General features: G+C 44.9%; 3 protein-coding genes across 6 annotated transcripts, besides 1 other annotated feature; 1 reads left to right on the top strand and 2 right to left on the bottom strand.

Moving 5' to 3' along the window:
- Window positions 1–450: 450 nt before the first annotated feature.
- Window positions 451–3869, bottom strand: Gem4b (Gemin 4b). The gene is made up of 3 exons (NM_166997.2): window positions 3539–3869; window positions 1323–3485; window positions 451–1263 (listed from the first exon to the last, which is right to left on the bottom strand). The coding sequence occupies exons 1-3, from the start codon at window positions 3654–3656 to the stop codon at window positions 809–811; spliced, it is 2736 nt and encodes a 911-aa protein (NP_726900.2). The 5' UTR covers window positions 3657–3869; the 3' UTR covers window positions 451–808.
- A 264-nt stretch (window positions 3870–4133) lies between these two features.
- On the bottom strand, window positions 4134–8199 carry Glos (Gaulos). 2 transcript variants are annotated; one of them, NM_001297919.1, is made up of 3 exons: window positions 7777–8199; window positions 5561–7723; window positions 4134–5501 (listed from the first exon to the last, which is right to left on the bottom strand). In NM_001297919.1, the coding sequence occupies exons 1-3, from the start codon at window positions 7892–7894 to the stop codon at window positions 5047–5049; spliced, it is 2736 nt and encodes a 911-aa protein (NP_001284848.1). In that variant the 5' UTR covers window positions 7895–8199; the 3' UTR covers window positions 4134–5046. The 2 variants fall into 2 exon arrangements, with proteins under 2 accessions (NP_001284848.1, NP_570086.1); NM_130730.2 differs by having other exon boundaries at window positions 4710–5501.
- Window positions 4416–4689: a mobile genetic element.
- Window positions 8200–8246: 47 nt separating the features above from the next.
- On the top strand, window positions 8247–12716 carry CG2938 (uncharacterized protein). 3 transcript variants are annotated; one of them, NM_001272297.2, is made up of 4 exons: window positions 8247–8332; window positions 8435–8986; window positions 9360–9456; window positions 9537–12560. In NM_001272297.2, the coding sequence occupies exons 2-4, from the start codon at window positions 8719–8721 to the stop codon at window positions 11758–11760; spliced, it is 2589 nt and encodes an 862-aa protein (NP_001259226.1). In that variant the 5' UTR covers window positions 8247–8332; window positions 8435–8718; the 3' UTR covers window positions 11761–12560. The 3 variants fall into 3 exon arrangements, with proteins under 3 accessions (NP_001259226.1, NP_001284847.1, NP_570085.1); NM_001297918.1 differs by lacking the exon at window positions 8247–8332 and having other exon boundaries at window positions 8489–8986; window positions 9537–12716; NM_130729.4 differs by lacking the exon at window positions 8247–8332 and having other exon boundaries at window positions 8489–8986.
- Window positions 12717–12849: the final 133 nt, after the last annotated feature.

Genomic DNA, 12849 nt, shown 5'->3' with positions numbered 1-12849 from the left:
TTACCTTGTAAAATATATATAGTGTTTTTTAAGACAAGATATTTTTTCTATTTTTTTTTTTATTTAGGTAATTTGAAAATGTTATTAATAACAATTTGCACCAAAATTTTCCTTTCCCTGAATAATGCCATTCAGCTTTTGACAGAATATAAATTAGTTAAATTTATAACATAACGAGTACATGAAATTTAAAAATGTATTAAAATAAATTTTCCTAGTTTTAAGTTACAATTTTGCAACAGGAAGCAAAGCAGTCGAAGTAATACATAAAAATACGAATAAAAATAAGAACATGCAAAATTACAATAATTTTAAGCTTGCCAAAGCATTTATTTAATAGAACACAAATTTGTATTTGATGGTAGTATTACATATTTTATGTAAATATAGTCGGCCTTAAGGACACACAAAGTTGTAAAATAACCTGATATCAAATTATTCTGATGTTCAATCATAGCGTTTTGTATATTATATATATAATACATAATAATACGAAAAAAAAAGAACATGCAAAATTTTATTAATTTTCAGCTGAATAACTTCACTTGCTTGCCAAAGTATTTTTAGTAAGACAAAAAATTTGCATGGTAGTGGTACATTTGTTATGTGCATACAGTCGCCCTTTTAAAGGACATACAAAGTTGTAAAATAATCTGATATCAAATTATTCTGATGTTCAATCCTAGCGTTATGAATATTATATATGTTTTTAGTCATATAGAGATCTGACTGCCTAAGAATTAAAGTGTTGGACAAGCGGCGGAATTTCGATTTGGCTTAAGAAAATTACACTTCTAACAGCATCTCCTTAACACTTGGCCGCCTGCTGTTCCTGGATATTTATGCCGAATCGCACAGCGAAGGCTTTACTAGCTAGCTTCATAATCTCGTTGCGAATGGAGAATGGAGCCTTGGCCACAACGGCCATCAAATGATCCCAATGCTGGCGCTTCGTGATGGTCTTATTGTGTTTGGCGTGGCTCCGGAAGGCGATCAAATATTCTCGAAATAGGAATCTAAAGGCCATGAAAGCGGACTCGCTGTTCACCTTGACCACTGCATCGCTAAGATCGCCCATAACAGCACAATCGGCCCTTTTTTTAAGGAGCTTGTTGAAGAGATCGTTAGCCTCCTGTGCACTGGACTGAGTTAGCAATTTGAGAAAGGAGCGTGTGTCCTTTAAGGTGTCTTCTTTAAGGTAGATGAGCCAAAAGCCCTTGTGCTTTAAACTGTTCACTTGGTTCAAGATCCTCTGGCGGCATTCTGTGAAAGAGCAATAATTAGTAGGCTTTCGTCTTGGACTTACATTTATAAGAGCGCACCAGTGCCTAGGAATGTCAGATGAGACAGACCGTCCTGCCAATACCACACCGCCAGTTCTAAATTATCCACCCGGAAATCTTCAAAGGTGGCCAAGTCCCAGCGTAGGGCATCAATGGTTTTCATGACATGCGAGATCAGCTTCCAGTGTTTCAAACGCCACTCTGGCAAGCTGGCATTCAGATATGTGTAGTGCTTGGCCACCTTGACAGCTGGTGCATCGTCTCCGTTCTCCAATTTCGGGTGCTCCTTTTCGAGTGCATTTAACTCTGCAGTGCCTCGGGTGATTAGATTGCTTTCACCCAGACTAATCTGCTTGAGCAGTTTCAAGATTAACTGCAAGCTGGGCAAGTTCATGGGCTCTATAAACTTGGCCAAACCGTAGGCACACGCGTCTAGGAACCTATTTTGCGCCTGCCTAAGCTCATCCTCTCCGTAGGGACACCGTCCGTCTTTCAAACTAACGCACAGTTGTCGCGCTGACGTGTAGAGACCGTTGAGGATCTGTCGGTGGCCATATAGGTAGAGTGTAAACTGCAAGGCATACGGCTTTTGAAGTAGTTGCTCGTTCACCAAGATGTTATCGGCACAGGCGGAAATATGAAAAGCAGCATGCTTGGGACAAGACTGAGCTATGTGCCAGAATAGCTTCGAGAAGCGAGTATGCGTCACGCCCAAGTGGGAGAAATCAATCCAGGTCTGTCTTGCGTTCTCAAAGCACAGTACTAGAAATTTGGTTATCGGGAAGCGCTTATTATAATCCAATTGATTAAAGAAGCGTATGCGACGCTCCCGATGATCGGGAGCCTTGAAATTAAATCCTTGGGTAACGTTTTGCTCATCGCGCAATAGCAGTACTTCCATCTTGTCCTCGACATTTAATTGCATAAATAAGGGACGCAGTACTAGGCTTAGCAGCTCTTCGTAATCATCGTTGGACGAGGTCTCGTCCTCGTCATCCCCCTGATTTACTTCCGTAACGGATATGCCCTCGTCCTCGACCACCATTTCGGACTCCACCACCTGACCCAGGAAACTGAGTATTATCTGGGCATGTTTCTTGGTGAGCATAATTAAATGATTTGCCATCGTTTCCACGCACTCATCGTTACCAAAGGCTATGAAGCGGCTAAAGAGATTGTCCAGCCCGGCGAGCAACTCCTCATCGGTGGCCATACCGGAATCGAGAAAGACTAAGAGTTCACCCATTCTCATCTCGGCAACGCGCTGCTCCAATGTTTTTGCTGCATCCGCAAAGCTCTGCATCTGCTTGCAAACCGGATGCTCTCCGAGCAACTTATCTGATTGGAGTACTTTAAGCAATTCTGCCGTCTGTCTACAGATTAGCTCCTGGCAGTTATACAAAGCACTTTTCGATTTCATTTCATGCCAATACATATACGTGTCTACGCTAACGAGCTGAAAGATACGCTGCAGAACGTCTAGCAGTATTTGGGCGAAATGCCGCAGATCAGGCATGGGATCGCTTGAGTTGCTGTCACTGATGTCCTCGGTTATTTGGCTGTAGACGGCGAAGCAATTTGGTTTCTCCCGCTTTAATGGATCATTGAGGGTATACAAAAGGACTTCTATAAGGTGATCCATAGCCTTGGCCAGGTAAATCTTTCGAGTGGATGGACGCGGCAGCGTATGGAGGCGCTGTTTAGAGTCCAAGATATGACGATGTTCCATGCAGGCTATCTGGCGCAGCAGTTGCTTATTTTCTGCGGGCAAATTGCAGTTGACAATTGCGCGACCGGCTGCTCTGAGGGCGGCAGAGAGCAGCGGTAGTGTTTCCACGCAATCTGAATTAATGACCGACAGAGCCTCATTGAATGCCTCAAAATACTGGATGGTCAGCCAGCGGGGTCCACAAGCAAGGAATTCCTCCAGCGGCTCCATGAGACAGCAGTTAACGGCTATTGCGATGGTCAAGAACAGTGGGATAGGCGGAAGCTGGTTACACAAATGCATGACATTGGCGCTCCACTGCGATTTGCACAAGAAATAGTCGTGTGCGGTGTTCAGCACCAGGTACACCAGTAGTCCACGCAGTTGATTCATAGCAAAAGGATCCATTGTGTCTGGCGGCTGTATGATTAGATCGTGCTCCTCCAGCAGGTCCGTCACTTGGTCGCAGATCTTCTCAATGTGCTCATCGTTTCCTGAGAACAAACAATGTTCATATTTGGGCACTAACCTCTGGTACTTCACTTACCACTCCAGTAAATCATATCTTTCAGACACTTGGCCTGTTCGTTGTTGTCATGGAATATTTTCTTCAGCTGGACAAACAACTGGCAATTGTCCAGCGGGTGCTTCTCAGCAGTTATCATCGTGCTGCCGAAATTTCGCGTTTCGTCAAAACTCTTCCGAAGGAATTCAATTTTATGTGCGTCTTCTGTCAGATGACTATCGAAAATCGATAGTTTACCGGTGCGTACCGATTATCTTGCGTGCAAGGAATATTTTTTGAAAATGAAAATGTCCCTACAACAAAAAATTTCGCTTTGTAATAGACTCTCTGATGTAGATAGATACTAATATGACTTGTCCACTGCATGCTATGATTTAACTTTAACTTTATTTATAAACATTTTCATATGATATTTTGTATTTTGCTCAGCTGAAAATTAAATGAAGATATTTTATAAAGTATTGTAATGTATTATTCGATAATTAATTATTTGTATTATTATTGTAATGTTTTATTCGATAATTAATAATTGACATTATAAATATTGCGACTTCTCCAAAGTCAACTGCAGTTTTTTAAACAGTGGTCCTATTTAGCAAAAGTATTTAAAATAATGCGATTCGCATGCGGCACTTGAGTTTGAAATCGAGAGATAGATTTGGAATTCGTACATAAGAATACGAATAATAATAAGAACATGCTAAATTACAATAATTTCAAGCTTGCCAAAGTATTTATTTAATAGACAAAAAACTTGATGGTAGTATCCGCGCGTTCTAACGCACTGTCTCTCTTCTTTAGACGCCGTTCCGATTGCGCGGCCGCCTCCTGACGGCTCGACTCGCGCCCGTACTCTCCTCGACTATCCTCGCGTACGTGTGGCTCCTCGCGTGTTGTGACTGACTGCCCCAAGCTGCACTTGCGCCGTTCCTTTATAGGCCGCGGGGATCCCGTTATTTTCCCCTTTGCGCGTCCAACTAATTTGCCGTTAGTTCACAATGTGTGTCCTCTTGTGCGTGTCCAAAGTCCGCACCGTTACTGTTCGACCTCCGTGCCCTTGGCAGGCTCGAGTCCAAGGTCCAGCGCGGTACCGTTAGTTCACAGTCTCTCCGCTTTCCTGGCGTCCAAGGCCGCTCCCCTGCACCCAGATTTGTGGGGACGTAGACTCCTCACACATATTATTCTGATGTTCGATCATAGCGTTTTGTATTTTATATATGTATGTATGTATATAATACATAATTATACGAATAATATGAAGAACATGCAAAATTGCAATAGTTTTCATCTGAATAACTTCACTTGCTTGCCAAAGTATTTTTTAAATAGACAAAAAATTTGCAAGGCAGTAGTACATATGTTATGTGCATACAGTCATCCTTTTAAAGGACATACAAAATTGTAAAATAATCTGATATCTGGATTGAACATCATCCTAGCGTTATGATTATTATATATGTACGTCTTTAGTCGATTAGCGGCGGTGTTTCGATTTGGCTTAAGAAAATTACACTTCTAACAGCATCTCCTTAACACTTGGCCGCCTGCTGTTCCTGGATATTTATGCCGAATCGCACAGCGAAGGCTTTACTAGCTAGCTCCATAATCTCGTTGCGAATGGAGAATGGAGCCTTGGCCACAACGGCCATCAAATGATCCCAATGCTGGCGCTTCGTGATGGTCTTATTGTGTTTGGCGTGGCTCCGGAAGGCGATCAAATATTCTCGAAATAGGAATCTAAAGGCCATGAAAGCGGACTCGCTGTTCACCTTGACCACTGCATCGCTAAGATCGCCCATAACAGCACAATCGGCCCTTTTTTTAAGGAGCTTGTTGAAGAGATCGTTAGCCTCCTGTGCACTGGACTGAGTTAGCAATTTGAGAAAGGAGCGTGTGTCCTTTAAGGTGTCTTCTTTAAGGTAGATGATCCAAAAGTCCTTGTGCTTCAATTTGCTCACTTGGTTTAAGATCCTCTGGCGGAATTCTGTGAAAGAGCAATAATTAGTAGGCTTTCGTCTTGGACTTACATTTATAAGAGCGCACCAGTGCCTAGGAATGTCAGATGAGACAGACCGTCCTGCCAATACCACACCGCCAGTTCTAAATTATCCACCCGGAAATCTTCAAAGGTGGCCAAGTCCCAGCGTAGGGCATCAATGGTTTTCATGACATGCGAGATCAGCTTCCAGTGTTTCAAACGCCACTCTGGCAAACTGGCATGCAGATATGTGTAGTGCTTGGCCACCTTGACAGCTGGTGCATCGTCTCCGTTCTCCAATTTCGGGTGCTCCTTTTCGAGTGCATTTAACTCTGCAGTGCCTCGGGTGATTAGATTGCTTTCACCCAGACTAATCTGCTTGAGCAGTTTCAAGATTAACTGCAAGCTGGGCAAGTTCATGGGCTCTATAAACTTGGCCAAACCGTAGGCACACGCGTCTAGGAACCTATTTTGCGCCTGCCTAAGCTCATCCTCTCCGTAGGGACACCGTCCGTCTTTCAAACTAACGCACAGTTGTCGCGCTGACGTGTAGAGACCGTTGAGGATCTGTCGGTGGCCATATAGGTAGAGTGTAAACTGCAAGGCATACGGCTTTTGAAGTAGTTGCTCGTTCACCAAGATGTTATCGGCACAGGCGGAAATATGAAAAGCAGCATGCTTGGGACAAGACTGAGCTATGTGCCAGAATAGCTTCGAGAAGCGAGTATGCGTCACGCCCAAGTGGGAGAAATCAATCCAGGTCTGTCTTGCGTTCTCAAAGCACAGTACTAAAAATTCGGTTATCGGGAAGCGCTTATTATAATCCAATTGATTAAAGAAGCGTATGCGACGCTCCCGATGATCGGGAGCCTTGAAATTAAATCCTTGGGTAACGTTTTGCTCATCGCGTAATAGCAGTACTTCCATCTTGTCCTCGACATTTAATTGCATAAATAAGGGACGCAGTACTAGGCTTAGCAGCTCTTCGTAATCATCGTTGGACGAGGTCTCGTCCTCGTCGTCCCCCTGATTTACTTCCGTAACGGATATGCCCTCGTCCTCGACCACCATTTCGGACTCCACCACCTGACCCAGGAAACTGAGTATTATCTGGGCATGTTTCTTGGTGAGCATAATTAAATGATTTGCCATCGTTTCCAGGCACTCATCGCTGCCAAAGGCTATGAAGCGGCTAAAGAGATTGTCCAGCCCGGCGAGCAACTCCTCATTGGTGGCCATACCGGAATCGATAAAGGCCAAGAGTTCACCGATTCTCATCTCGGCAACGCGCTGCTCCAATGTTTTTGCTGCATCCGCAAAGCTCTGCATCTGCTTGCAAACCGGATGCTCTCCGAGCAACTTATCTGATTGGAGTACTTTAAGCAATTCTGCCGTCTGTCTACAGATTAGCTCCTGGCAGTTATACAAAGCACTTTTCGATTTCATTTCATGCCAATACATATACGTGTCTACGCTAACGAGCTGAAAGATACGCTGCAGAACGTCTAGCAGTATTTGGGCGAAATGCCGCAGATCAGGCATGGGATCGCTTGAGTTGCTGTCACTGATGTCCTCGGTTATTTGGCTGTAGACGGCGAAGCAATTTGGTTTCTCCCGCTTTAATGGATCATTGAGGGTATACAAAAGGACTTCTATAAGGTGATCCATAGCCTTGGCCAGGTAAATCTTTCGAGTGGATGGACGCGGCAGCGTATGGAGGCGCTGTTTAGAGTCCAAGATATGACGATGTTCCATGCAGGCTATCTGGCGCAGCAGTTGCTTATTTTCTGCGGGCAAATTGCAGTTGACAATTGCGCGACCGGCTGCTCTGAGGGCGGCAGAGAGCAGCGGTAGTGTTTCCACGCAATCTGAATTAATGACCGACAGAGCCTCATTGAATGCCTCAAAATACTGGATGGTCAGCCAGCGGGGTCCACAAGCAAGGAATTCCTCCAGCGGCTCCATGAGACAGCAGTTAACGGCTATTGCGATGGTCAAGAACAGTGGGATAGGCGGCAGCTGGTTACACAAATGCATGACATTGGCGCTCCACTGCGATTCGCACTGGATATCATCGTGTGCAGTGTTCAGCACCAGGTACACCAGTAGTCCACGCAGGTGATTCATAGCACAAGGATCCATTGTGTCTGGCGGCTGTATGATTAGATCGTGCTCCACCAGCAGGTCCGTCACTTGGTCGCAGATCTTCGCAATGTGCTCATCGTTTCCTGAGAACAAACAATGTTCATATTTGGGCACTAACCTCTGGTACTTCACTTACCACTCCAGTAAATCATGTCCTTCAGACGCTGGACCTTCTCGTTGTAGTCATGAAATAACTTCTTCAGCTGGACAAACAATTGGCAATTGTCCAGCGGGTGCTTCTTAGCAGTTATCATAGTGCTGCCGAAACTTCGCGTTTTGTCAAAACTTTTCCGAACGAATTCAATTTTATGTGCGTCTTCTCGTCAGATGACTATCCAAAATCGATAGTTGCGTACCACTTATCTTGCGTGCGAAGAATATTTTTTGAAAATGAAAATGTCCCGAATACAAAAATTTCGCTTTGTTATGGACTCTCTGATGTAGATTTATTCCTATTTATTTAACTTTATTTCTAATTTTTTTCCTATGATATGTAAATATTTTTAGCTGAAAAATAAATTAAGTATTGTAGTGCCTTATTCGATAATTAATAATTGATATTATTAACGATCCTCCCTTTCGACAGGAATGCTGAGAGATCATCTGTTCGTTATCGATAGTCTTGTATTGCGTTGGAGGGCAATAGACGCGGCTGCCTAACGGCCGGCAAAGCAAAAGCTAATGCTTAAATGGTAAAAAAATAAATGTATATTTGCTATAAAGTATAGTATTGTGTTTTTCGAAATTTGATAATTGATATTATTAACGATCTTTCCCGTTCGCCCACAATGCAGACAAATCAGCTGTTCGGTGTCGATAGTTTTGTGTTGTGGGTGGCGGTCGATAGACGCGGTTGTCTATCGGCCGGCGAAGCAAAAGCTAAAGGAAAGTAAAATAAAAGCCAAGCAAGAGCGAAACAGCAAGCGATAGGAGGAGTCGGTCGCTGCCTAAGGAACAAGCGGAACTGGGTTAAAACATGCCCATGCAATAGGCCAAATTATCTATATTATAGGCCAGACTTTCCGTCGCAGACCGTTTGGTGGTGGCGGTGGAGAAGGCGGCAGACGGCTTATAAATTATGGAGCTACGCGAACTGCGCGGTGGAAATGGTGGAAGCGTAGGAGGCATTGGAGCAGCTACAACCGGAACCCCCGGAGTGTCAGTGAATGGAGCCCCTAGTCCCGAACTAGGCGGCATCTGCATTGGAGGCGCCGCCGGAGGACAGCGTATGCCCACCAGAGCGGATATATTTATGGAACAACTAAACGCCACCAATGCCAAGAAGGTGGCTTTGCTTCTGGTCCTCGGCTTCATCGTCTATCACGGCCTGCTCAACTGGAAATACGGTGGGTCCAAGGTTACAAGATCTTTAAAGATCTAAGTACTATGAAATTTATAATGGATGTGGATACGGAATCGTACCCATTTTAAGATCACAATTGTATACCAATGTTCACTTATTCTTCTCATATTATTAATGAGTCAGTTTGACGTTTGACCATATTCGGTACATTTTAAATAGTAAAAAAGGTTTTTACAAACTTTTAATCTCAAACGTTTATGTAAATATAGATAATCATGTCGAATTTTAAGATTAGTGTACAAATTCTGCAGTTGGTTGGATTAATATAAACGACATGTAAAGTTCATATTTGGGATGTTGGCTGCCATCGTATGCTTATTATGGATATTGATTTGTTTTGTTTTGTTCTCCCGCAGGCAGTGACTCCTGCCAGTGGCTGCTGTCCAAGGGCCGATTTAAGGGCGACAACGAGTGGCAGCCGTACGGTTGCATGGTGCACAAGTACTCCCTCACGTGAGTAATCAACGCACATTCCCGACAAGATAACCCCCCAATTAATGAGTCACCCAAACCGAAATTCTCATTATTTACAGTGACACAAGGCGCTGTTTGCGTTACCTCGCCTTCTTCGACAACAAGAACAACTTTGTGTTCATTGGCGACGAGAGTATACGGCTGCTCTACGAACGATTTGTGGAGCAACTTCGCCTGCCATTGGCCGCGGATGAAATGGCCGACGAGGAGGACAATAACGCCTCGGTGACTGATGGCTCAGCCCGTTTCGAGGACAAGAAGCTGCATATGCTGGCCCAGTACATTCGGGCGGAGGAGGTGAGTCCGTCGCTTGTGGAGCAACTGTACCGTCTGGAGTCTGAGAAGCAGCTGTCCTCTGTGTACGTTGTGGGCTTCACCTATGCCGGCTTGCTCGCTGGCAACACCACAGACGATGTGCTGCGGCAATATGCCGCCAATCTTACATTGCTGGTGGCTCCGTTTCATCGCCTGGTGGCGCAAACTTCGCGGGTCCTCTGGAAGCTAGCAGACCGCGTGGACGAGGAGAAATTGCCCGCGCACTGGAAGCTGCTCCAGAACGAGCAAATCGATCGATTAAACCATGTGGCCAGAGGAGTTTTTCGCTACACGGAGGCAAGTGTTTGGGAATCCGCCTGGCACATAGCCAATGGTTTGCTGGACAACGCCATCGATGGTCATCAGCTGTGCGCCCATGGCCAGCGACTGGAGGTTCAGCTACTGTGGAACATGTACTGCAATGACTACATGAACTACAATGATGGCACCTGCTGCAGCAGTTCTGAGCCATACACCACGCTGCAAATAGTGGCATACGCCTTGTTTGGCGTCTGTATGGCGCTTGTGTGTGGCATGTGTCTGCGCAGATGGGTGCTTCACCTGCGGGGCCAGACTTTGTATGTGCCCCTGCAGCAGCAGCAATCTTACGACGGGGGAAGAGCAGGTGGAGGATCACCGAGCAATGCCTTATCCGCTCTGATAACCGACTATGGCACTCCCATGGTGGCGCTATCACTGCTGGGCCTAATTTTGGCCTATTTCTACCTCTGCGATCGCACAAACTTCTTTATGAAGGAGAACAAATACTATTCTGAGTTTAGCTTCTGGATACCAGTGGGCTATGTCTTCGCACTCGGATTGTTTTTTACGGAAGATTCACGGTTCACTAAGGTGCTCAATCGCGATCAAACGGATGAACTGCGTGGCTGGATACTGCTGGTGGTGCTTATATATTACATGACCGGAGCACAGCGAGTGCTGCCCATTCACATGCACATTAAGCTGTTGATCTCAGGATACTTTTTCCTTACCGGATACACGCACTTCACGCATATGTGGCAAACGGGTGGCAGTGGCTCCCTATTCGTACGCTTTTTCCAGGCCATGTTCCGGGCAAACTTTCTCAGTGTACTGCTGTGCTTCTGCATGAACCGGCCGTATCAGTTCTACTATTTTGTGCCACTACTATCCTTTTGGCTGTGCATCGTATACTTTGTGCTCGCACTGCCGCCACGAATTTCGTCCGCATCGGTGGACGCCAATCCGCTGCACTATCTGTATTTGGTGTGCAAGTGCATTGGTTGCCTGGGCGGCATCACGGTGCTCTTCATGTCGGAGGTATTCTTCGAACGGATATTCGTAACGCGACCGTGGAAAGCGTTGTTTGTGACCACTGACGACGACCTGCACGAGTGGTGGCATCAGTGGAAACTGGACCGGTATACGGTGGCCTTTGGCATGATATATGCCGCCTGCTTTCACATTGCCCAAAAGTACAATGTGTTCGATGACAACAACCATGGGAATCTGTTTTCGCGAAGGACATCAATATCAGTCACATTGCTGGCCCTGCTGGGCGTCGGGGTGTACACTTCGTTCTCGTTCCTTTGCCGCAACGTTCAGAACTGTGAGGAGATCCATTCGTATATACTGTTCATCCCGATTGTGGGCTATGTGGTCCTCAGGAACATTTCGGGTATTCTACGTACACGATACTCGGCGTTCTTCGCCTGGTTTGGCCGCATCTCGTTGGAGCTGTTCGTCTGCCAGTATCATATTTGGCTGGCCGCCGATCGGCATGGAGTTCTGGTGCTGCTGCCCGGTTTCCCGACGCTCAACATGATCATTACATCGTTCATATTTGTGTGCGCATCGCACGAGGTGCACCGCCTCACCCAAATCCTGCTGCCGTATGCGGTGCCCAGCGACTGGCGTCTGGTCATGCGAAATTTCGTCATCTTCCTCATCGTGCTCATACCCGTCGCCCGATCGGATGGCATGTTCTGATCCTGAGCGATTCGCAATCCAATTGCCGCCCAGGTATTGACCCAAAGTATTCGATAGATAGCATAGCCTATTCGGCAAATATGGAACGAACTTAATTGTTTAACGTCAGGGTGGAACGGTTCTGTATTTAAGCTTATGACCTTAAAATCCATTTGCCATATCTCGATATTTTTTTAAAAGATACTTAACTCTAAGGCCATGGGTCAAATATTTGTTTTCGTTTTGCCTAAGAAACCCCGGGATCTGGCATTTTTGCTAAGATTCAGACAAGACAATAATTTAATTTGTTAATGTTAGCTCATTATGTTCATTCGATTCGAGTCGGGATCAAATAACTTTCAGTTAAAGTATATTTATTTTTGCCTATTTAGCAATCGAACCACCCTAGTTTGAAAAGTGCGTGTCATAGCTATAAGAAGAAAATCGTAGTCAACTCTCGAAATGAGATGTAAAACCTTACTTAATGCAATTTCATTTTTAAGATTAAAGCTCCTAAAATCTATTTACATATATGTTTGTTTAATAAGTTAATTCGGTAGCTGACTTTATATGGCTTTACCTGCAACTGCACAATATTCTTATGGTTCTGAAACGCACTGTAGGCACACACATGATATATGTATGTGTATATCGGAATTATTTGCGCCGATGTATACAGCCTAGGGTTAACTTAGCCTTAATTAAATTTTGCACAAATTACTTAACAACTCACCCAACCAAACACACTCACACTCAAACATAAGCAGCGGCAAACCAAATGTATGTATAAAGCAAGAGAATAAAGCAATGGATATACACTTATTTGACACACTATACAGCGCCGGTCGGAAGCCATTGGCCGGAAAATTTATCACACTTTTCGGAAAATATGCTGCAACTCTGAACTCTGGACTGGCGGCCACTGAACTGGGCATCCTCCAATGCGGGCACGTGGAGGAGGCTGCAGAAATTGTGCTCATTGACATGCTGCAAACAAGCTGCAACTAAGTCCAAACTACACCGAGAAAAACTATCTGTTGCTGGTGAGATGTCTTGAATTATTGTGGACGTGTTTCGGGTAATGATGGCACCTAAGGTGCACGGCTATTG

The sequence above is a fragment of the Drosophila melanogaster genome, chromosome X, assembly GCF_000001215.4.
Source record: "Drosophila melanogaster chromosome X".
Taxonomy (NCBI): domain Eukaryota; kingdom Metazoa; phylum Arthropoda; class Insecta; order Diptera; family Drosophilidae; genus Drosophila; species Drosophila melanogaster.
This window is presented reverse-complemented; position numbering and strand designations above follow the sequence as displayed.